The 26968-nt window shown below is 39.8% G+C and overlaps 1 protein-coding gene across 2 annotated transcripts in view; it reads right to left on the bottom strand.

Annotated features, from left to right (window-relative positions):
* Nucleotides 1-26968, bottom strand: part of CYP7B1 (cytochrome P450 family 7 subfamily B member 1) — a 187507-nt gene that overhangs the window by 40311 nt on the left and 120228 nt on the right. For both annotated transcript variants that reach the window (XM_075213578.1, XM_075213577.1), the window contains exons 3-5: nt 24389-24985; nt 23723-23929; nt 7542-7720 (exon numbers count right to left, since the gene is read on the bottom strand). In XM_075213578.1, coding sequence (XP_075069679.1) covers nt 7542-7720; nt 23723-23929; nt 24389-24985 — 983 coding nt within the window. The remainder of the gene's footprint in view (nt 1-7541; nt 7721-23722; nt 23930-24388; nt 24986-26968) is intronic.

A 26968-nucleotide genomic window follows, 5' to 3' on the forward strand; every position in this document is an offset into this window, starting at 1 on the left:
ACACCATATATAAAACACATTTTAAACATCCAACGTGTTTGAATTATTTCTTATAAAAGGGTGTCAAAGGTAAAAAAAAACAAAAACATCCTCTTCCCTTCCCAACAGTTTTTTTTACCACAAATATTTATTAACAAAAACAAATGGTAACAGAGTCTGAGTACTGTGTTACAAAACATTCAATCAGAACATCCATAGAACGCAAAGGATGGTAATAAGAGTATACATAGACACAGTAACAAAATGACCGGAGGTTTTTTGTATTTTAAGTAGAAGGTATACGAAAGAGAAAGACAGGAGTCAAAAGAGAAAGAAAAAAGAAGGAAAGAGGAATGTGCGGAAACAGGGCATCGTGGCCGGATTCGCCATAGGAGAGGAAAGGGGGAGGGATGGAGGAGGGAAATGGTGGTGTTTGCGATAAGTGAAGGGGGAGCCATATCCCCTTCCCCACAGTTTCATTAATTATTCTATGTTACAAGTCGAACCTAAGAAAGCCTATAGACCAGTGTATGTGATCCATGACATAGTTTCAAACCAGCCTTGAGCGACAAATTATATCTCTTATGTATGTATTCACGGATTGTTCACTTTCCAAGCATTTTATAAAAACGTTCATTTTTTTATTTGTTAGCGGCTGCAGAGAGGGTGCCCGAGAAACTGACAAACTTAAGTTATTTGAAGTTATTAAACCTATATAATGAATTAAACTGTTCAAAGAAGCGTAGGCAATATATAAAGCTGGGTTTTTCTTGTTTGTTTGTTTAAAAAAAAAGAAAATAAAAGCAAAATAATACAATACAACACTGTACAATGATGTGTAAATGGCAGAAAATGGAAACTGCAACCAAAACAAAGGCAAGTATTGTGAATAGTTTTATATTAAGTAAAGGGTATATTGATTCTATCCTTAAATAAGGAAAACTAAATCAAATAAAAAATTATCAGTATACACTTCCATGTTCAAAAAGTGTTTTTCCCCTCAAGTCCGTCTATATTGTTAACCAATCAAAAAGCAGATAAATTAATGGTCAGTTACAACCTGCAAACCTTTCTTCTGCTATCAGTAAATATCTTGCCAATTTCATTATCGTTCCATAGACCCAGAATGAGCTCAAGTAAAGATGGTAGCAGATGGTTATGTAATCTGCCTATTATATTATGTGAGAACATTTATTCAAATATTCTATTTCTCTCTCACAAAGTAGTGCTCCTACATTTGGGAATGACAATTTTATAATGTCCATTAAGGTCAAAATAATTCTGGCAATGCTTCTAAGTTATTGTCTCTTCGTTATTTTACATTAAAAATGTAGCAACATGCTACAAATATTAGCAAACAGTTCTCTGCAACTATGTAGCAGTGACAGATGTACTCTTGATAAGCTTCTTTCATACATTTGGTACAGATTTCATTGGAGCAGAGGTTTAATCACCTAACATACTACGCTGTTCATATAGACAGAGATAAACTTGACTTATTGCCAAGCTCAGCATAGGACAAAAGGCAAAGCATTTTCCCTGAGTAATATTAATACTAAACACAAGTGTTATTCAATGCCTATATGAAATGTAATATAATTTGTTTGTTTATCTTACTATTTTAGTAACTACTAAAATTCAATTTTTTTTCGGTTTTCATTGTAACATCTCTTTTCCCAGCATTTCTGCGGGAAGAAGTGTGTGTACTTTTACATTTACTGAATGTCAATATTCATCTTAATATCTTCAGCACACACTGACAGATCCAATGGGTGGGGGGGGGCTGCCGATCGGGGCAATCGCCCCCCCCCCCCCCAGAAGCAATCTTCATACTTTTAAATTGCTGCAGAGAGGTCCGCTCAAAAGGAAAAAGGTGGTGGGGCCAGCCACGGCCAATCAGAGTGAAGGAGTGGTGTGGCTATACTAAATCATCCTCCCCCTCAAAAAAAAAAAAAAAAAAAAAGGCTATGTCTACCCAGTGCCACCACCTTAGGATTCAGTATTATCTTCATTGGGTAATGTTGACTGAATCTGCAAAACCAGAGGGAGACTAAGTGATTAGCACTTCTGTCTCACAGCGCTGGGGTCATGAGTTCAATTCCCGACCATGGCCTTATCTGTGTGGAGTTTGTATGTTCTCCCTGTGTTCGCGTGGGTTTCCTCCAGGTGCTCCGGTTTCCTCCCACACTCCAATAACATACTGGTAGGTTAATTGGCTGCTATAGAAATTGACCCTAGTCTCTGTTTCTCTGTGTGTGTGTGTGTGTGTGTGTGTGTGTGTATATGTTAGGAAATTTAGACTGTAAGCTCCAATGGGCAGGGACTGACGTGAATGAGTTCTCTGTACAGCGCTGCGGAATCAGTGGCGCTATATAAATAAATGGTGATGATGATGATGAAGGAACCTTCTGCCCACATACTTATGACACACAAATTAAATCTCAGTATTCTAAATTGGTCTTTAGAAACCACAGCGGCACGTTCATTTGTGGAGACTTGGGCCAATAACATTTTTAGTTTCGTTATCAAAAATATACTTCACCATAGAACAGGTCAATTTAGAAGTAGATTTGTAACAATGAAAACACTTTAAACCTATACGTAATCCTGCCAAATCATTTAACAAAATTTGGGACCCATGGATGTCTTACTACCAATACCGCTCCCCCTTTACTTAGCCATATTTCCTACCCATCCGCAACCCTTTCCCTTCTCCACTCTCTGTATCTAGTTCTGGGGTGATTTCTGCCACGCCACCCCCAGTTCTCCTCTCTCTCTTTCCTCTCTTCCTTCCTGTTCTTTCATTTACCTACCTTTTCTTACCCTCTTTTTTCTCTTCTCTAATTCTCTTAACATAAAAAATACAGGTCTTTATTTTTCTCATCGTTTATTTGAATCTGACCTGTTCTCTCTTCATTGTGAGGAGAGCTCCTCACCTTTATTTAAGTTATCCATTGTATGATGTACGTTATTACATGCATGTGTATTGCATTGTGTATTCTATATGACCGTCAATAAATACTTTGTTACAAAAAAAAGAAAATACTTTAAACCTTGTGCAAGAATTAACAGAGCAATATTCTAAGTAGCAAAAGTATATGAATACTTAAACACAATTTGTACATTTCCTCCACTTTCTATACTCTCTCGCAATAAAACCCACTTTACAAATGTAAACCTGTCAAAACATGCACAATAATCTAGCCCCCTAAATAGCAGCTTTTGAGAATAAACTCTTACCATGATCAACCAAACTTTGTGCAGAGCAATATAAATCCTGCAATACAACTTAGACTCATGTACAAATGTTCAAATCCTTGATGTCAGAAAGTGGCAAAGATGTTGATCCTTGTTACTTGCTCCTGACTGATGTGCACAAATACAATATGAAGGAATTAATAAATATCACAGTCCCTCTTAGTCACTGGGCTTGACATCCCACAAGAGATCATTAGCAATTACACTGTTTGGTATCTTTTCCTGGTAGAATAATGTATTTCTCATGTAGGTGTATTAAACAAAACTCCTTCTCTTTCACATAAGATCCCTCCAAAATGGATGCAGAAAGACGTGCAGTAAACGCCGGCTGTTTCTTTCATTTTTCCTAAGATAGCGCAGATCACCGTCCCCTCTCTGTAAACTGTATCACGATGCACATCAGTAATGCTTTGCTTTTAGGATTTTACATACTTTTTTTTTTTTTTTAACAAATAAATCTTCAGGCCCCCCCACCAGTTCTATCAGACCTACTGTTTTAGGAGGCAGAAGGAAAGCAGGGTAAAGGAAACTTCTGGAGAACCTCCAAGGATCACTGAAACAGGGTCTACATCTACCTACACCTAAACTGTGAGTGTACTGATCGGTACTAAACATATTACCTATTAACGTTTTTACTGGAACCTATTTATAAAAAGCTAACAAGATATTTGTTGATGCAATAATTTCCAATTTATGATTACTAACTTGTGATGGAAACACTGTTCACATTGCTCTTAATTGATGTAAAATAGTGTTTAATAATTTAAATACAGTGTCAAACTAAGTGACCCATTACAGAACTACTTGATTTAGTGTTAGGGTGTACACACAGCAGGCTGTCCTTTATCACATTTGCGGACTCCCAACACCTTACCAACTACTATCCTAACATAAGAGACAAGTATTCTTTTGCACCTAGGTGTAACCATCTAGTTTTATTCTGTTTTGTGTTACATGGCACATGATATAGTGAGCAGAGAGGCTTTGGAAAGCCCCTTTGAGCTCTGTCTGCACAGTGACATCCTCCTTTTCTCCCTCTCTCATCACATGGTATGCTGAGAGCTCTGAGTCTGTGTCTCTGTAGCAGACTCACGGTGTCTGTTAGACCTTTTTTTTGCTGGTCAGAGAGCCTTTGAAAAGGAGATGATTGTATGAAGATGGCTAAGAAAAATCAGATGTTTAAATATATTTACCTTGCTATATTAAGAAAGTAAAAATATTTTTTATATGTGGGGTTGCTGCTTTAAGTTGAAGTCATTTTAATGTCAACCATTACAAGTCATTGTTCAAATTGCCCACCCACATCCTTAAGGATCACTTCCAGCTGCATTGCTCACACAGGCGGATTGAATTCATTTTGCGATTTAGTTTTCTGTAATGCCCAATAATGATCCCATTAATTTCAATATGGTCAGCACTGAGCATCGGCATCACTATCATCCCCCACACATCGAGATATATGGCCAATTGCATAGTATCAGTTGTCATATCGCATTGTGTGTGGGCAGCTTTAGCACATTATGAGTTGGGGAAAAACAACAGATACAAGAAATTCCTGCTACAAAACCAGATTCAATTTCAAATTGCCTTGTATTAGTTAAAACATTCCACTACGTATTGTATGCAGGTTAATTGTTAGTGTTTTTTTAAAGGGTGTTGAGACTTTAGGTAGGATGTAGGATTATATAGGTCAATATAAAAGAAAGAGATAGGGAGGGTCAGAGCATGAGAGTAAAAAAGCGTGCAGACCAGCAATATGCAATAATATAAGCTTACTTACATCACTAATATCCATGGTCGCCAAGATAATCAGATTATTTTGGATCAGGTCTCTTAACACTAATGACTATATGTCACAAATACAATACCTACAATTTACATAAATCAACACTATGTAAGTATTGGCTTTTGGTCTGCTTTAAAGGGTATCGCGACCCAAAAAACATATTTTAATATTTAGTGTGTGTGTGTGGAGAGGGGGGGAGGGGGGGTTGGCAGCTGTTTGTTTATAATATATATATGTACTTACCTTCAATGTTTCAGTCTTCTGCCTCCAGGGCCAACGTCAGAGTGTTTGGGCCCTAGTGATCTAGTGTGCAGTAACTTTTCTGGCCCCAGGAAACTCACATGCAGTCTAGGATGGGTGCGACTGCACAGACCAATAGGAAGCCTCAAATTCTCTGCTATTGATTAGCGTGATCACCCTCCATTGTACTGTTTTATTTGGCTCTGAACATCCATAGGGTGGTTTCCGACCCTAATATAATCTGCCAATGACCACAAGAACAGAACATCCCTTCCTCTTTTCAAACCTACTGCTAATAGCTATCAAAGCATTGATAAAGAGAGGTTGTACTTTACTTTCGTAATTGGTCTGAACCAATTATAATTATATTGAGTCACACTTAACATATCCGAATTACTGGAATTTGTTTCAATCCCTTTATTTCTGAACAATTTATTTAGGAAAGTGCATGGGTTGGCCTGTCAAGATAGTGGCATCTGCAGGGTAGCAAAATGTTGCACCTTCTGATTGGGGGAGCAGCAGGAGCTGGACGGATTAGGACATACTTTACAGAATGTGTATGGTACTGTGCTGAATTAGATGAATGAGATATTTAAATGAGGGAGAAGTCTGTACATTTTGGGGTTAATTCAAGGTTTAGCGGACAGCTTCAGAGCCTTACTACCTGCAAAAAGATGGAGGATGTTTAATTTTTGACTGGCTTGCGCAATTCTATTATGGACCCCAATCTTGAAAATGGTAGCACAAAGCACCTACATGGAGGTATACCTAAAATTGCAATGGAGTTTTTTTTACTGTGTATGCACACAGCGGTCAAATAGGTGCATTCAAGCAAAAACAATGTGTTGTGCAATCGCATTTTAATCAGTGACTGTATCCACACTATCACACACAATGACTGTATCCACACTAACACACACACACACACACACACACACACACACACACAATGACTGTATCCACACTATCACACACACACACAATGACTGTATCCACACTATCACACACACACACAATGACTGTATCCACACTATCACACACACACACAATGATTGTATCCACACTATCACACACACACACACAATGATTGTATCCACACTATCACACACACACACAATGATTGTATCCACACTATCACACACACACACACACAATGATTGTATCCACACTATCACACACACACACACACACACACACACACACAATGACTGTATCCACACTATCACACACACACAATGACTGTATCCACACTATCACACACACAATGACTGTATCCACACTATCACACACACAATGACTGTATCCACACTAACACACACACAATGACTGTATCCACACTAACACACACACACACACACACACACACACACAATGACTGTATCCACACTATCACACACAATGACTGTATCCACACTATCACACACACACACACAATGACTGTATCCACACTATCACACACAATGACTGTATCCACACTAACACACACACACACAATGACTGTATCCACACTATCACACACACAATGACTGTATCCACACTATCACACACACACACAATAACTGTATCCACACTATCACACACAATGACTGTATCCACACTAACACACACACACACACAAAATGACTGTATCCACATCATCACACATACAACGATTGTATCCACACTATCATACATATTGCAACTAGAACTGCAGGAACTTTACATAGGATTCCATTAGTAAATAAATGTTTTCCATATAACTAGAAAGTCTACATACTAAATGTAAAACAGACACACACAAAAAAAAATAGTCATTTTAAAGTCACATTGCTATTAAAATGTATTGCATGATGTGATTTTCGTGAGAAAATAATTATATTAAATTGTACTACTTACTATACAATTATATTACTAGTTCACATTTTGAAAGCAATTGGGATGTTTTCAGGGCACTTTCATAAATGTTGCCCATTATTTACAGTTTAAGCCACCACCTATTATTTCCATTGCTATAAAAGGATCTAGTGACAAAGACAGTAGACATTTAGCCTGGAGTTTTTGCTATTCAATGTGCAATTGTCATTTTTTTTTTAAAAAGGACCAGCATTTGGTTTCATCACTATTTCTTTCTTTCACTTCAAGCTACAAGCCCTGTCACCTACAGGGCCTTAAAAAAACTGACAATGTAGGCAGATTATTTCCAGAAGAAGGAGTAACATTAGAAAATGTATGCACTGTAAAAGACTCGGTCTGTGCATTACGCCTGAAGTCTGATGACAAGCTCAGTTTGAATATTTACCTCAGGATCTTCGTAGATCTCCGGGTCTTTGTGCAAAGCTGGAGGATAGATGGCTACAAAATCGCCTTTCCTCAGACTCACTGCCTGGTCATCCTCCAGCTCCAGAAGAAAATCCTCTTGGACCACACGGATGTTCATAGATGCAGAGCACAATCGTAGCGACTCCTTTATAGCGCTACCTGAGGAAAAAAATAAAAGCATGATAATGATACATTTATCATCTGCTAAGAGAATAAATTGCCAACATCAATGGGCTCAATTACACAAACATTGTTTCTGCATTAAGATATAGTAACACTACTCATGAAGCATAACTAATTAATCGCTAAGGGGCATATTCCATTGTTGGCGTTACAGCCTAAAGTAACGCGCCCTGCGCACTATTACCGTCATTACGGTAATAGTGCGCGTAAATACCGTTATTACGCTACTTTTCACGCTGGATTTCAGCTCGCGGCTCAGGGAGCTGCGAGCTGAAATCCGGCTTGGTATTACCGTAATAACGGTAAAACTTTTTCCGCGGCGGAAACCGCCAACAATTGAATATGCCCCTAAATGTCATTCTCATAAAGAGTTTTTAAACAAATACTATTTGCAAGTGGTAATACATAAACAAAAATGACAGTCAAAGCATTTATAGTACAGCATTGCTGATTGCTTTTTCCATCCATTTTGTAAAATATATTGAATAACTGCACAAAAACAACCAGTTACACTGAGGAAATTCTTTTGGGACAGAACACAAAATAAGAATATTGATTTAGATAAGGAATGAGTAATCCTGGGAAATGTAGTTCAGCAGAATTGCTGAGCTTTCTGAACTACATCTCCCATGATGCTCCTCTAGACGGCCAATACCTTTGATTTAGCTAAAAAGAACAAATGGTAAACAGTGTTGTATTAATTATTTGCAAAAGTGAAAATGTGTGTTTACACACATAAACACCATGTTCCAGAATGCTCTAGAAGTCGAATGTCCTTGCGTTCCCAGCGGCCTTTACCTTTTGCTCCTAGCACGACAGATTTTATGGGTAATTTCCGGCAATTTATCCTGGCAGTTTGAGGAGAAATCCCGATAGGAATAGTATGAATAATTTGCATAAATCATTCTGATCGCAGGCATATCAGCATGTAGCTGCTGTCTAAAACTGCATCTCTCTTTTTGTAATCAAACCTGACTGCTCCTCCACCAGCTTATATTGGGGCCACAATGGGGCTTGACCTCCTCTAATAATGGCCTTTTAAACCAAAATAAAGCAAATAAAGTAATTTTCACAAAAACAGCTAGAGAGCAAAGGGTAATTTAGAGAAATAAATAAAAGCAACATGTTCGCTAAGCATTCTGCACTTCCTTAAACAAAAGGTTAGTTATCCGAGGCAGCAGATACCCAGCATACATGATGCATCTGAAAAAGATAATAACAAACGTTCTTTCAGTAAAAATTAAATCTACTGCAGCATGCATAGCAAATAAAGTGGCCTTGGATGCTTTCTCGCAGGAGGTTTTTCCTTAAGCGTGCATTTGTCTAAAGAAATGAGGCTGCGGTCAGATTTGTGTGGCCAGCGCTGTGATTCAATGTGACGTACAGTGAGGCTGTGCATATTCTTTTGGACTGCCTTCGTTACTATAATCAGGCAGAGTCAAATCGGCTTGTTGGTGACGAAGCCAGGGAACAACTCTGGTTCCAGACTAGGGCCTCTACTGCGGATAGCCACAAGGCACCTGACACGATAAATTTCAACTGGCAGCGCTCTGGCAACAAAAAACTTTACACGGTACAAATCAGTGGGTCCTCCACTTTTCTGCTGTCTGCAATCCTAAAAATATGAAGATGATAATGCAATTGGAGTATATGTTCAGAAATGGTAGCTGACATATGTAGCAACACTATTTACCCGAGGAAAATCTGGCGAGGGCGAGAAAGAAAAGGAGAGATAATATATATATATATATATATATATATATATATATATATATATATATATATATATATATATATATATATATATATATATATATATATATATACATATATATATATACATACATATACATACACACATATACATACACACATATACACACATATACATACACACACATATACATACACACACACACATATATACACATACATACACACAATTAATGTAGCGTAAGTATTGCTATAATATTGCTGGCTTACACTTTCCATCCAGAATAATACGGTCACATCATATTGACATTTTTCCAGCCAGCTAGGCAGTCTGTGCCCAGCGCTGTATCACAAATGACAATTGGGTAAGCATATCTTATGCAGAAGTTAATCACAATAATAGAGCACAACGTGTGGCTTAGCAGTCAGATCGTAAATGACAAATCTGTTTTACCTTCCAGTACCAGTTATGTGTGGAAGACGAGCTTGGCTGTAGCTCTGAGCGATCATGCCGATAATTATTAGATGACAACAGTAATGAGTCAAATTATGATCACCAAAAGATACTGGGACTTATTTAGGTCTGTCAGCTAATATGAAAAACAGCTCCTCCCCCCCCAAAAAAAAGCCATACACTGCGTACCACACACTCTGCACAAGTGTAAGACAATATACATTGAAAAGAATGACAATAAACCTGCAGCCTCCCCTTGCACTTGTCATAGTTCAGCAGACACCGGCAAGTGCTACTAACAGACCAGCTGGGTAGCTTGGGATGCCTTCCATTCTGCACCATGAGGTACAGTAAATTATCTTGCACAGTACAGCAACATCTGTTTCTGTGCTAGTGCTGAACAAACAAGGCAATTTAAGGAATACCTAGGGATAACCAAGCAGCAAAAGAACACGACCCTCACCCCCTTCCCCCTTCCTTACACATTTGATGATGTTCCTTTATGGTACAAAACAATAAAAATAAAATCCATGGTTTGTGTTTGTAATACATATATTTTATTTATCATAGAGGCATTTCAAGTAATAGAAGTTGTTCGGAAATACTCCTACTTAGGCTTTTATTTGTTGTTTTCCTTCCTAATACACAGGTCCTAATGACTTGACTATTTTTTTTTTCTTTTAAAGGAAACGTTTTCATGCTCTTATAAATAGTAAGCCTTAAAACGCTATTTGCTATACTTAGCTCACATGCCTTCAAGCATTTGTCTTCCTATTTCCACTGAATAAATGCGTACTAATGAGAAACAGAGCAAGCTGCTGAGGCAAAGCTGGGTGACTCGAGTCTGGCCTGCCACCAGCTTGTGATAGGCAGGCAAATTGAGTTAAAATGAAAAGTCTTGTCAGCTGAAATACAACACAGTAGCCAAACAACAAGCTGTCAATCACCCAATCAAAACAAGGGACTGCAGGTAATAAAAGGTCATTTGCTTCATTAAGAGATTTGGCTTTTGTCTGCAAGTTAATTTTAATTAACTAGGATCTAAAATACTAAAATATCACAAACAACCTGCCGTATACAATAGATGTGTATATTTAGATGGTCAGCTGAAAAATATAATACTTTATTCATCCAAACTTACACCAAGGATGGTCAGTAGAGCTTGGTGGTTCTAATAGAAGCATTCGTATGTATTCATACTTATGCAAAATAAGACTCACATATGAGTTTCTTTGTAACGTATCGAACATTAACGCAACAGCAGACATCTATACAATATGGTCAAACTGTAAACCACACATTAGTTTTACCAAAACACGGTACTCCTGTCTTGTGACTCTACTACCTAGGCAAATAGGGAATGTTTCTACTCTCAGAATTAACCTGTTTTCCAGGCATCTCTCGCTTACCCTCTCCTCTGCCCCATTCACAATGAACGTTACAGTCTAAACCTCCACCATGTCCCTTCTGTATATAGAAGACCAAACATGGTAAGCTGATGGGACAAGCCACACCACCAGTGACACTGCCATCATATGCCAAAACCTATGTGGCCTTTCCAAATGTCTGAGCCCTGGGGGTAAATGTATTAAGCTGAGAGTCTTCTGGCGGGTTTGAAAAACCAATCAGATTCTAGCTATCATTTATTTAGTACATTCTACAAAATGACAGCTAGAATCTGATTGGTTGCTATAGGCAACATCTTCACTTTTCAAACCCGCAGGAAAACTCTCAGCTTGATACATTTACCCCCTGATGTGGCAAAATATCAGCATTCTAAAGTATGTCAGAGTAGTCACAAAAGCAATGTTAGTGGGTAAACAGTAAGCAACTCGACGGTACAGACATTGGAATCAACGCAACAAAAAGCTCTTCTTGTGCTTCCTTGTCTGTGATTTCTGTGCATTATATGCAGGCTTCACCACTTGTGAATCTATATATTTATAACTTTCAGGGAAGGCATAACACAATATAATTACATTTTACATATATAAAACATATGAGGATCACATCAAACAAAGCAGCTTCTTTAATATTTTCCTGGATACATCAAAAAAGTTCTAATTTTTGACAATATTCAATGTACTATGCCTATAGGGGCCTATTTATCAAGCGTTTCTAAGACTTAAGTCAAGCGGTAAGTTTTTGTATGTTGGTTATTAACCAACAGGCCAACAAAGGAGATATTGTAGATATCTCCTGCAATAACCAAAGTAACACTCATACCGCCCTCCCCATGGGGGTGGCGAACTGGGGGAATTTATCAAGCTAAAATAACTTACCTCTTTTTTTTTGCATGCCAACTTTTTTATTTTTGTTTCCCGCGGGGGGGGGGGGGGGGGGGGGGAGGATGGAGTCTTGGGTTTCTTGGGAGCTGGAAGAAAAAAAAAACCAAAACAAAAAACCAATACTCACGTGATCGCGCGGCGCCGTGTCCCTCCTCTACTCTTCTCCATTCACACTGACTGCCGGGTGTGACGTCATCAAGTCACGCCCGTCAGTCAGTGAGGAGCGCCGCAGCCCGCATGAAGAAAGAAGACAGAAGAGGAGACAGAAGAGCAGAAAAGAAAAGAAAGAAGTTGACAAAAGGTAAGTAAAGAAACGGAGAGGCTAGGGGAGGAAAACAGAGAGGGACAGTACTATAAAGAAAGGGGAGAGAGAAACAGAGGAGGAAAAAAAAAGTGGGCAAGAGGAACAGAGGAGGAAAAAAAGGAGAGAGCCACAGGGGAATAAAAAAAAATTGGGGAGAGAGGAACAGAGGAGGGAAAAAAATGGGAGAGAGGAACAGGAGGAAAATAAAGTGGGAGAGAGGAACAGGAGGAAAAAAAAGTGGGAGAGAGGAACCGAGGAGGAAAAAAAGTGGGAGAGAGGAACAAAGGAATAAAAAAAGTGGGAGAGAGGCACAAAGTAAAAAAGAAGGGGGAAAAGCAGCATGGAGGTCGCAGTGTGAGCAAAGGGGGTACAGTGTAGTTGTGATGAAGGGGCACAGTATTGTGTGTGTGATGGCACAGGGGGCTTGTTGCAATGTAGTGTGTGTGAGGTAGGTGGCGGCTAATTAATGGGCACTATTTTGTTTGTAGGGTGATGGTGAGGCAATTTAATAGTGGGGACTATTAATTTAAGATGGGGTGGTTTGGGGGCTATTGAATCTTGGGGTGAGTTTAGGGAGAATGAGGTCTATTTATTAAATGTGACTATGAATTATTTAATGGCAGTGATGGTTGCGGGAAATAGGTATTGCTGGGGCTGTTTGCAGGAAGGGAAATAGGTTTATTTATTAAATGTGAATAGTATTATTTTAATGTTGGGGCTGGAGGAAGGCCTAATTATTAATCGTGGGTGCTATTGATTTAACGCCGGGGCTGGCTGTAATTTTCTAAATGTAGCCATTCTTTTTTCAAAATAGGTCCTTTAACATTTCTGGATCCGGACAAGCCACAACTAAAGAAACCAGCAGCCACAGGTGGAGAAAGTGAGAAGAACAGGTAGGAGAGAGCAGCACAGTGTGTGAAATGTTGTGATTCTAGTAGGGACAATACCAATTTTTGGTGAATGTTGTGCCCAATGTAAGGTGTAGGCCAAGACTGAACTGTTTGTGTACACACTGCATTGTTTGTATACTACACTGTGGTGGTAGATGTCCTGAAAGTCAGGAGTGCTTGAACATATGTGACGCTCCGGCGAATTGAGAGCCTAGTGGTTTTGATGTTAGCCACGCCCCAATGGCACGTATGCCACGCCCCCAAATGCATGACCACACCTCCCAAAAATTTTGCACCGCTGTTTGGCTAGCCACGCCCCTGAATGTATGACCACACACCAAGCCTGCTTACAGACATGCACATGCGCAGTGGAACTGAAAGCCCTGCAAGGCACAGGGGTTATTGCCAGTAATCACAGCGCTATCGCTGACAATAACACTTTGATGTATAAGGTGAAACAAAAAAGTCCCATCACCCATTGATAAATTGTCTACTGAGTCTTGGAGCTGCAGAGAAGTTATGTTTTAAATCTTGTTTTCAACAGTAAGGGATCAGATTAAAATGGTAGCAAATATATTTGTTGTCAGCTGTAAAGTAATCTGTGCTGCGTGTATCTATGGGTTGCATACATAAGTGCTATTTAACGTTTTAAACCTTTCATTTATGTCTTTGATATTCTTTACACATCAGATTTGTTATGAAATGGGAGAACTGCCAAGTATGGCAAAAAGTACAGAATTTCACGTCCTGAAACTTGAATATCTGTATTATTGTGTTTAATTTACTCCCATGTGCATACCTCTGTACTTTCCCAATTTAGGTTGGTCCCAATTTAGCGGTTCTATCATGCCGTCAAGATTGGGACAGCTTTATCCTTATTGTCAGAGAGTTGGGTGGATCAGTGGTGAACAGGTGGCACTTTCCACTGGTGTGCACAGCTGAGCAAAGAATGTGTATTAGGATGGAAGAGGAGGGGGTAAGGTGCAGCCTAGTGCTTCCAAAGTGTCTGGCACCCCCCGAGGTGTAGCCATGCCCCCATCACAACATGGCAGGCCAGTGACTGCGGCGGTACAAGTACAGCTGCTGTCCTCCTATCGCTATCTCTGGATGGCGATATCCAATGCTCAGCCCAGGAAAAAAAATGCTGTATTATTAAAAGGTTTTTTGTTTTTTACTTTATTATTTTATTTTGTTACCAACTCGAACTGGAAGCTCAAGTCCAGGCTTCCAGTTCCAGTGCACATGCACGAGTTGGCAATCTGGCTCACACGTGCGCAGAGACTCCTCTTACTGCTGCTAGCCAGTGTTTCTGGGGAGCTGGGCAACGCTGACATTTATTAATTGTAAAGCGCTACGGAATATGTTGGCCCTATATAAATAAATGATGACGATGATGATTAATAAAATGTGTGGCCGAAGATTTTCTATCCCTGACGTAAGCAGCAATATAAAATCTTCAATGTAGCAGGGTTCTGATAAACAAAACCCATAGTTTCCGCTCTACAAGGATATATCCGCCTTCTGTGGACTTCATATGTTAATTCGATCCTGATTGTGGCCACATGTGACATGATCTTTCAAGAGCCGAGAAGGCATATTTGTTCCAGATCACATTAGGGCCAATAAGTGCAGCATTTCATATTATTTCTAGCTGGTAGCTAAACATAAAAAGAAAGATCCCTCCATGTAACATCATTTTTAAATTCTGTTGTACAATCTCAAAAAGAACGGATATGGTATTTACAGCTACATTCTGTCATATCATACTGGCTCATTATAAAATTAATCATACTGAACAAACTGCAAGAAATACTGTTTTCTACAATCATGAAAACACAGTTGTAAGATAACAATCTAATTAATTAAATCTGTAGTACGCACTGATGTAGCACTCTTTAAAATAAACAAAGAGTACAACTCAGATAAGGGGTGTGTCTTTATCTATATCTGGTGAAATCTGTAATTGTTTTATTGGTAATTTTACGCCTCAATAAGACCCATGATCATAAATAATTCTTGCTGCAAGTTTGGTCTGACTGGCACTAATAATACTGTGGGTAAAGTTATAGACTTTATAAAGAACAAAGAGAGGGAATTGCATTCAGAAACCAAAGTGGTGCGAGTAGCCAAGACAGTTACCAATATTAAAAAACAGCAATATTTTTATGAGAAAATATCTAAATCAGAGACAGTTGGCAACTCTGCATGAAGCATTTTGCTGCTTACTACCCTCTCAGGTAACAGATCACCAAATAACAACACTAAAACTGGCCTATGAATGAATGTATCTGAAAAACAGTTATGTTTTCCTCCTTTTCCATCAAAAACAGCTCTAGGACAGGTATTGATAAAAAAAAGGTTTAAAGGACAAGGTATAGTGTGCTAGCTAAGATCAATGTTCTATTGTTGATAATGCCATGGGGTTTCATCTAGTCTGTACAGTGCATTTTGTTAAAATAATCATATAATTTATGTATTATGAACGGCTTCTGAGTTCTAGAAGATAGAGAAGAATCACTCTACCAGGCATTATCAGTTTTTCTAAAGGATAGAAGAGATAGCATGGGCAGCACGGTGGCTTAGTGGTTAGCACTTCTGCCTTACAGCACTGGGGTCATGAGTTCAATTCCCGACCATCTGTGTGGAGTTTGTATGTTCTCCCTGTGTATGCGTGGGTTTCCTTCGGGTGCTCCAGTTTCCTCCCACACTCCAAAAAACATACTAGTAGGTTAATTGGCTGCTATCAAATTGACCTTAGTCTCTGTTGGTATTATTATGAATTTTTATTTATAAGGCGCCACTAGGTATCCGTAGCGCCGTACAGGGACAGACAGAAACATGATACAGGGTGAGACAGCACGGTACAGTTAACAAAAAGCACAGTAACTCGAAAGCTCAATGTACAGCTAGATGAGAGGTGAGAGCCCCCAGCGGTGTAGCTAGAGGGGCAGAAGGGCAGGAGGACCTCATGGAGGAGACAAGGAGCTGGAGAGCAGAGTTAAGGTGGTGGAGAACAGGAGGAGAGGAGGCCCTGCTCAAAGAAGCGTACAATCTAAGGGGAGGGTAGGACGGACAGAGACACAAGGGTAGGAGGAGGAAAGGGGGAGAACGCAGAGAGGGAGAGGGGGGAGAGGATAATGACGAGGAGGGAGGCAGGAGGAGGGCAGGATAGGGAGGGCGGGAGGTGGGAGGTTGGAAGGAGGTCGGTTAGGAGGAGGACTGGAAGGCTTTAAAGGAAGAGGTGGGTTTTTAAGGCCCGTTTGAAGCTGGACAAGTTGGGGGATGTTCTGATGGAGTGGGGGAGCTGGTTCCAGTGGAGGGGGGCAGCGCGGGAGAAGTCTTGGATGCGAGCAAGGGAGGAGGTAACCAGGGGGGAGGAGAGGTGACGGTCATTAGCCGAACGCAGAGAGCGGGATGGAGCGTGGATGGAAATGAGGTTGGAGATGTAGGGAGCAGTGGAGTTGGAGAGGGCCTTGAAAGTAAGTGTGAGGAGCTTGAACACTATTCTGTAGGGGAAGGGGAGCCAGTGAAGGGATTGGTATAGGGGGGAGACAGAAGAGGAGCGGCGAGAAAGGAAAATGAGCCGAGCGGCTGCATTGAGTACAGAGCGAGATGAGTGCGGGGGGAGGCCGGTAAGGAGGAGGTTGCAGTAGTCCAAGCGGGAGATGATAAGAGCGTGGACAAGAGCCTTAGTGGCATCTTGGGAGAGGAAGGGCCAAATGCGTGCGATATTCCGCAGCTGGAAGCGGCAGGATTTGGCGAGAGAGAGAATGTGAGGAGCAAAGGAGAGAGAGGAGTCAAGGATGAAACCGAGGCAGCGAAGATGAGGAACAGGGGAAATAGAGGAGTTGAGAACAGTGATAGAAAGGTCGGAAGGGGAGGGGGAATGAGCGGGAGGAAAAACAATAAGTTCGGTTTTAGCGAGATTAAGTTTGAGGACATCCAGGAGGAGATGGCAGAGAGGCAGGCGGACACCCTGGAGAGGAGGGAGGAAGAGAGATCGGGAGAGGAAAGGTAGAGTTGGGTGTCATCGGCATAAAGGTGGTACTGGAGACCAAAAGAGCTGATGAGTTTCCTCAGGGAAGAGGTGTAAAGAGAGAACAGTAGGGGTCCGAGAACAGAGCCTTGGGGGGACCCCTACTGGAAGGGAAGAGGGTGGGGAGAGAGATCCAGAGGTGGAGACAGAGACGGAACGGTCAGCAAGGTAGGAGATGAACCATGACAGGACCAGGCCGGAGAGGCCAAAGGATTGAAGGGTGAGGAGCAGGAGCGGGTGGTCAACAGTGTCGAAGGCCGCTGAGAGATCCAAGAGAATGAGAAGGGAGAAGTGGCCCCTGGCTTTCGCAGAGAGGAGATCATTAGTGACTGTGGCCAGGGCAGTTTCAGTGGAGTGGAGGGGGCGGAAGCCAGATTGGAGAGGGTCAAGGAGGGAGTGGTCAGAGAGGTAGGTGGAGAGGCGGCTGCAGACGAGCCTCTCAAGTAATTTGGAGGCAAAGGGGAGAAGAGAGATGGGGGGATAGTTAGAGAGAGAGGTGGGGTCAAGGTTAGGTTTCTTAAGAATGGGGGATACAAGGGCGTGTTTGAAGGAGGAGGGGAAGATGCCGGCGGAGAGGGAGAGATTAAAGAGGTGGGCAAGGTGGGAGCAGTTGGCGGGGGAAAGGGAGCGAAGGAGGTGGGAGGGGATGGGGTCCAGGGGACAGGAGGACGGAGGGGAGGATGAAATAAGAGAGTGTACTTCTTCGCCCGTAGTGGGGCGGAAGGGGGAGGGAGGAAGATTGGGGGGGCGGAAGAGCGGAGGAGGTGATTTCGAGTCGGATGGCCTCAATTTTCGAGTAGAAGAAGGAGGCAAAGTCGGTGGCGGCGAGGGAGGAGGGGAGAGGAGGGGCGGGGGGGGACAGGAGAGTGTTGAAGGTGGCGAAGAGGCGGCGGGGGTTGTTTGTGTGTATGTTAGGGAATTTAGACTGTAAGCTTTAATGGGGCAGGGACTGATGTGAATGAGTTCTTTGTACAGCGCATCAGAATTAGTGGCGCTATGTAAATAGCTGCTGATGATGATAGCATGCTGTCTAGACATATTTAGTGAAGTATAAACACAATTTATTTTAAGAACATTATCTAGATTAGTAATAAACAAGCTTTGATATAATATACTATGCAAACCTAGTATTACTTGCTTATCGCCTTCATTCTCCTTGCTCAATATACGTTTCAATTATTTTTATAAATTGTTTATTTGCATACACGTGAAGTACTACATTACTATATAAATCTCTGTCACCCAAGGAATATCCCACCATTCATATCTTCCATACTTTCTAGCATTTCCTTGTAGAGCTGATGATTAAAAGAAGCAATTGCCATGAGGAGGCACCGACTCAAAGGGCAGAATCATTGAAAGTGGATGTATCACTTCAATATATTAAACATAGTAATATAGAATTTCAGTCTAAGAGTTCACTGGAGGTCATTTACCTCCAAGGGGTAGCTCCGAAGCAACTGCTGCAAAAATAAAACAGAGCAATAGCTTGGGATCTGGATATTCTTGATCTCATATATTCTGAGGCAGGGCGTCAGGAGCTGTTATATACTTGCTTATTAAATTAATAATAAGAAATGTCAATGACATCTGCACATATAAACCAAAAATAAGACTCAGCAGGAGACTCTGTATCAGTTGATGTAACCAAGAGCCTACTTCAGTTGCCCTCGGGGCTCCTTTATCATACATTACAATGGCCCCACCTTCTTTCTAGCACAGTTATTTTTGAGTACTATACGTGGAACTGTTTAATTTCAATTTTCTCATTGGTAAAATAATTATTTAGGATCAATGACCTCATTTCTTCTAGGACTGTAGACCCTTATAGTGAACATTTTTCTATTCTCTGTCTGATACTGGGTGATATGGTCTGAAATAAAGATGAAAATAAGAGCTCGGATATAATTAACATACAGTTGGTAAGCAGCATGGATTTGTACACTTGAATGGAAGTTAATACATTGTTAAATAAGTGTCATCTTGAATCTCGGCTTATTAGGAGAGAATAAGAGATGTTTCATCCTATAATTCATGCCAAGTCATAGGGTTTAATGAAGTAAAATGAAATGCTAACTTAAAACAGTACAAAATGTGTTTGCATGTTTTTATGAAAAGATAAAAAAAAAATAAAAAAAAATAAAAAAAAATAGTAATATCTTAATTTATTTCTGAAGCTTTAAAAAGAAAACATAAATTAATGCAATGTAAGGGTGTTTGTTCTTAAGGCGGAGATGTGGAGGGTGGTTTGGAGCAGCCTAGAACTTCAGGAGTGCCAGGCACATCCCCGAGGGATGTGGCATGCCCCAAAGTAATGCGGCTATGCCCCCAGCATAACACGGACATGCCTGTTTCCGGTGGCAGCCTAAACTGTCCCAAAAAGTTTAAATGTTGGAGGTACACACTACCAATAGGATTTCCTCAACCAAACCATCCATATCTATTTATTTTCAATCCAAATCTAGGTTTGAATACACTCCATTAAACTACTCACCAATTCCTGATGAACCACTGGCGTATCTAAAATGGGTGCAGGGTGACGGCTCTCTGACTTATGGGGCCTGAACCAAGAGGTGTACCTCCACAATTTTAACTTGTTCTGCTTCCGTACGGGCCACAGTAAATGCAGGAGCTCCACGTGGGTTCACCTCAGTGAAGAGGCTTTGTGACCCTGTACTAACTGCACAAGTCGACTCGATGCTCACACAATGACACAAAGCAATGCTGGAGCATGTCTGCCCTGATTCCTCCCCTCTTGGCTCCCTGGCCAGATTTCATATGTCACCTGACACGTACATTGCAAGCACCAGCTCTATCCACCCACAGCGCCCATCTGTCAGTGGAAGAGCCAGCTTGTTTACTATATTTCCTAGAGAATTAGCCTATAATTCTATAATTAAAGACATCAAGAAACATGCACTGCTTGGGAGAAAAGGAAAGGCCATTGGACATCTGCCAGGATGGTATCTTCCAAAGGGCAGGGGGTCATGGGCATCAGATCCCAATCCTTCTAACAGTAAAACACTTTAAGTGGACAACTTATTTAAGCATTGCTCCTTACCCAGCCAGCACTACTGTTAGGGGATCCTAGTACGTCAATAGTTAGGGGGCGCTTAAAACACTGAGTGACATAATGTCACTCATCCTGCGTTTATAATGCTCCCCTTGTGCCCCTACACAAAACGCCGACTGATGGGTAAAAAAATAAGTAATTTTGGTAACTATACTACGCCATTAACCATTCCTCTGCCAACTGCTGCAAATATGGGTAGCTTTTACTTAATTAGGGCAGATTTGGTTGCATCTGTCATTTGCGCCTCCTAACGTTTGGAAATGCAGAATGGGGGAGAGAAAGGGAAGACAAACGCAGACCTTGTACAGTATTGACATGTTCACATAACTGTGACTGAGGCAGTCCCGTATATACACGCCTGTCAGTAGCCTCATCACATGCGGGTTTTTGAGCATAGATGCAAATACACACTGATGATGATGACTATTGCCCACAGCAGCTAGCTGCTTCTGGTTGGCTGATTGCAGATGCACCTCCTTTTGTGAGCATATCTTAGAATTAATCTTGTTTGCTACTTTCATTCATACACGAGAAGGAAGACTAATTCTGATGTATTATGGAGGTTTTTTTTTAAATGTAAATCAAATTAGCAAATGCCTTTATCGCTTCAAAACTTTCCTCATACTCATCACCTGGTTAGGTGGAAATTTCTAGGGACAGTCCTATTTTTGGAGAAGATTAGTCCCTGGCAATGCATTTAATATTCACAAATTGGACAGCAGTATTACTGTTGTAATTTTATGCAATATGAAATTATTTGTATCATCTCTCACAGTAAAATACTATTCATCTATCTCATATCCATTTCTATAAATCATTCTGATTGAACATTCTCCAGTCTTAACATTTTTGCCGGCAAGGGCTTATTATCACATTGGCTTATACATAAAAGGGGTTACATCGGCAATAACATCATTTCCACCAGTGATAATTCCACTGATCGTAAATTTTGCCTTTGCATGGGGAAGCATATTTATCAAGTAATACTGAGATACTTAGTGAACAAATATAAAAAGTAAATATACAATAAGTTAAAATAATAAAATCAAACTACTTTCTTGGGGGGGGGACAAGAACTACCTTGGCCCGCTAAATTCATAAAACATCCATATGAAAGACTTCGTTTTGGCATACAATGTAATTCTGCTGCTCTCACAGTGGAAACAAATATAGCAGTTGGGAGCTTTATATTCATTTCCCTTGGATACATCACAAATGATTCTACCCAATGATATAAATATATGGCTGAAAAGCAGAGAAAGAAACTAAAGAGGTAATGCAATGCAGTTAGTAAAAACTAGAGTGAGCAAGGACAAACCATTAAAATCGCCTGATGGTGGAAAGTCCCTTCTGTCTGTAACTTGTGTAAAAGGTGGGCTTCCTGGAGGGTTGTCTGACACCTCATTGAGCATTTACTTCTTTAGTGTATTGAAATACATTCTAATTACACAAATGTCCTTGAGTCTCTTCTATGGAATCTATGAAATTCTACTAACTAAACATGTGGATCTACAACAGAGATGTTGGTAAAATGATACGTCGGATGCTAGTGTGTTGTCTCCACAGTAGTCTATTAATGGACCACGTTTTAACCTTTCCATAGAAACAAACTGCTGAAATAATGGTGGAGACACGTTCCCAGTTCTTATAGATGCTGTAGTAGGGCAGTAATCAAATGTAGATGTATCGCTGCCAAGTGGAAGTGAGTGTATGCTATTAACACTGGTATGTTATCACTTAGTAGGCATTTATCTAATTCCATTTACTACCACATAAAATGTCATTTATGTAGCCAAAATCCCTAGTTCCCAGCATAAAATCTGAGCCTGAATGGGGAAGGGGTGCCTTTAGAGAGGCCCTCAGCAGCAGAATTAGATGTGACGTGGACCATTTTAGACTCCGCTATTCTGCAAATATTGGAAGACAGAATTTGTGAGTATTTAATGCATTTTGCTGCATGTTAAGAAATAAGAAATAGAATATATTTTACTATATATACAGGTAAGGGATCTCTTACCCAGAAAGTTCTTTAAACCAGGAAGAAAAGTATTCGTAAATAAATGCTGCTTTTCAGACATCGCTGAAAATTTGTTTATATAGTTAATATGAGAAGCAATATAATAAAAAGGCATACAAGCAATAGTGTGAGAACAGGAGTAATTTTAAATGTAATTTAGTGTATTTTAAGTTAACGGAGTTCCAATTGATGCACATTTATCCAGAAACCCCTTAGTCCCCAGCATTCTGATTTACAGGCCCCATACCTGGTATTACACACTTGGGGCTCCATTTATCAAACGGCGGAAATCTCTATTACCACAGCTGGGACTTTTTTTTTTTTTTTTTGTTTTGACCTGTCAAGGTCTCGATAGTTCTGCAATAAATGCGCTCGGGATTATCCGGCAATAGTTTCCCCATGCAAAGCATACTTAACAAGGATCGAGCCTGCACATGTACAGCCGCAAACCTTCTTCGGTCATTAATTGTCCTCCTAAGATGGATAAGAAATTCAATGAAAGATGCTTTCTTTTTTAAATAAAGCATTTTTTCAATTGCCAATTTTCTTTGAATATTTTTTTTTATTATTTTATATATTTGTATCTGTTTATTAACATCTTTTTATTCTCAGCTTTGAGTTGCTCTGCGCCTGTGTGAACCAGCATACCCCTCAGAGTCTGGTCCAGCAAAGCGGTAGGTAAAGCCTTACCACTCAGCTGGCTCTGTGAGATTTCTTTGATAAATCATGCCGATAGGTGGTTGTCAATCACTGCAACAGAAAACCAGCCTTATAGTCATGTAGTAAATAAACCCCTCAGTATTACACATGCAGAAGAAACATGATGGCATATTAGGTGTACTTTATGTCATTCAAATATAACCAACAAAAGAAACCTTTTAAATCTCTGTTAATATCTATATCAATTGAATCCTTCCCCAAGGAGATGCTTAGAATCAATCAAGGTAATAGTATTTTTTTTTATTATTATTTGTAATCTCAAATTTAGTCCTTTGTCTTATATTGTTAACTGCTCACGCTGTAATGTTTACATGCAACAAAAGTATCTGCAGATATAAACTACCTAATTTATAATTGATGTAAATGGGTATTATCATGTCAATTAAGCAGCTGTGTCCTCCACCTTCTCAGTAAACAGAAACGTGTGATAAACTGAGTTTGCTGCTACTTGGTTTGATGCAGATAAAAACATAAATAAATTACCTAGTAAAACCAGGTTGTCCAACTGTTCTCTGGTGATATGAATGTCATAGTCTGCGCCTTTCTTTTGACCTGTTGACTGCAGCAAATGGTCAATTTCGTCACGCACTGCTGCAAGTGCTTCTGGGTGCCTCACAAGGTAGTACATGGCCCAGAATGTTGCCGGAATCGTGTTCCCCACAGAGGCCCAAAGGAAGGCAAAATGATGTGCTGAGAGAAAATAAGTGAAAAGGAAGATTAATAGCATTTATTACACTGATTAGATTTGCAGTGTGCTAATTAAAAGATGTTAGGACACAGACCCAGCCAAGGATCAGTGAATGCTAATGAGGACCAATAGGCTTCTGAAGTCTAATTTTCTGCTTAATGAGAATAGTTTAAAATGTAATGTCTGTGGAGGGGGGAGGGGGGGTGAAGTAAGGGGAGTATATGCAGCTCAGTTATAATCTCTTTCTCATTATCAGCATTAAGTATCTTGTTTTACCACCTCAGCAAAAAAAAAAAAAATCAATTATTATATATGGTTGTTTGAGAGTAAAACATTTTATCATTAGCCAATTAAAAGAAGCATAAAAAAATTTCAAGGTCGCAATTTGGCTTTTTTATTTCAAAGGTCTACAGTAAATTATTTTGTCTATAACACACAGTAACAATTCACAGAGTCCTTACCTGCTTTGTCATAGTCTTGGAGCACATCGTATTCTTCAAGGATTTCTTTCCGAGCCTGGATAACCTCGGACAGGCCACGCCTTGTGTCCATCTTATGAGGCATAAAGAAATCTATCAGTTGCTCACGAATATTCTTGGTATCTCCTAGCAACGCGATGGGTATGTTTATGACAAGATAGGGGAACTTGGCATCAAACTTTGTAAATTTTTCTCTCATTTCACTAATAACTTTGCGACCATCTGCAACAGGATCTCTTCCATAGAGTGTCATAAAACTGGCTTCGAACATGATAGAGCAGCAGAACTGGTACATTTTTTCTGTTTTCCAATCTGTTGCTTGTGAGAATTTCCATTTGAATACATGTTGGAGATTTATCATCATGCTGTCAGTAAGTTTGTCCAAAGGCTTACCCTGCATGATTTTATATATTTTGCTCATACGATCCCTGAGTTGTGGGAACTTTGCTTCTGACAGAGGGGGGTAGTCGAACGTCCTGGATGCCATTTCATTAGAGAACTCATGGAAGTCGAGCTTCTTGGCATTTCTAATGACATACTGGAACTGGGTTGGATCCATGAAAAATGTAATATATCTGCCTGTGTGAGAGAAAACATATCACTGGCATCAGTTTCCTGACATTATTATCCTAATCAGTACCAAATACACACTTAATAATTGCATGGCAAACCATTAGTTTTATTCCATCATGTGCGAGTATAGTAATATGACAGAATCACTTACTTAATCACATAGGAATTATTCCCAAGGAGAACTGCAGAATAAAAATAAGATTTCCTATGATAGAAATGTATGTGTTTTGCAATGTATCACCCATCATTCAATCCAATTCTCCTTCTGAAAGGACGGTCCTTCATATGCATCCAAATTCTATACACTCTCTTTCTCTTTTCAGTCTGCTATAAACATTTGTTAGATTATTGCACAATCTAATGGCTTCTACAAGTGTCTCAATTTTTCTTAAAATCATGTGCGATATTGCTTATACTTAAGAGGCGGTCACAGGATATTTTTTGCCATCTTTATTCTAATTAAAAAGTTGTCACCTGTCACCTTTGATTTGGCATAATTAGCATCTCTTTAGTGTTTCAATAATAAACTAATTATTCAAGTTCCTCTCCAAATATTGTTTCTGTATGCAATCTTTGACAGGAATTATGTGGACACACAATTCGACCAATGTCCTGGTTCTTCTACTCCAGTGATGAGCAACAGGTGGCCCTCCGAGCCCTCACCTGTGGCCCCCAGCTCCTTCATCACCACCATTTATTTATATAGCGCCACTGATTCCGCAGCGCTGTACAGAGAACTCACTCACATCTGTCCCTGACCCATTGGGGCTTACAGTCTAAATTCCCTAACACACACACAGACTAGGGTCAATTTGTTAGCAGCCAATTACCTCCCAGTATGTTTTTGGAGTGTGGAAGGAAACCGGAGCACCCGGAGGAAACCCACGCAAACACGGGGAGAACATACAAACTCCTCACAGATAAGGCCATGGTCGGGAACTGAACTCATGACCCCAATGCTGTAAGGCAGAAGTGCTAATCACTTAGCCAATGTGCTGCCCAGCTTTATTGTCAACTCTGTTTTTTATATCTTGTAACAATTGTTTAAAATGCCTGCTGATGTGTTATTACACATAGCGGTCTCTCTTGGATTAAATGTATTGTTTTAGCAAATCCAGCATAGCTATTGGTTGGATTATTAATTATTACTAAATATGTTAAAACAACACAACTATCATTTTTTTTCCTTTTGAATTTTGCTGTACATTCAAATTATAGTTAAATAAGAATAAACGTATTTGTTCATGCAACCATTTTATCCAAAATAATAAACATGCTATTAGAGTCTGCCTGTGTTAAAGGGACCATCTGTTCCAAAATATCTTTGGGAAGCCAAGTTCTACTTTTGTTTTAGCAGTCTGCTTTTGTGTTTGAGGAATTCATATTAAAAACAGCTAGTTGAAGGATTTATATAGTTCACAGAAGAATTATACTACAGAAATTCAAACGCTACATTAAAACTACTTCAATATCAGTCTTGTTACTAAGCCTATTTTAAATCCTTGTGACTTAATTGCTACAGACAAATATCCATGAAGTGATGAACATGTAAACCTGGAATATAATCCAGAAATTAAGCAGCTTGGTCTGTATTATTCAAAGAGCAACTGGGAGGTAATCATTTAAAAGGATGACTTGCTGAATTTAGTCAAAAATGTATTGATTTATCAAATCTGAAAGCAAATCAAAATCACTGCTCAATTTGACAGATTTGAGGCAATTTGACCTACAATTGAATGAATGAAGAGGGCAGGGTTTGTGTTTCGCTGTTTTAGTCAGATGAAATGGCTTTTTCAGGATGAAAGAGAAAAAAAGAAGAGCTGATTGCTAGTGTATTTAACAGATTGTTAAAGACATATATAAAAAAAAGGTATCTGATTGGATTAAGTGAAAACACATATAAATTAATTAACTGGATTTCAATCAGCCAAATTAGTTTAAATCAGAATTGTTTTAATTAGTTTGTTGTGTAAACGCTTTACAAGCAAT

Source organism: Mixophyes fleayi, chromosome 5, assembly GCF_038048845.1.
Source record: "Mixophyes fleayi isolate aMixFle1 chromosome 5, aMixFle1.hap1, whole genome shotgun sequence".
Lineage (NCBI taxonomy): Eukaryota > Metazoa > Chordata > Amphibia > Anura > Limnodynastidae > Mixophyes > Mixophyes fleayi.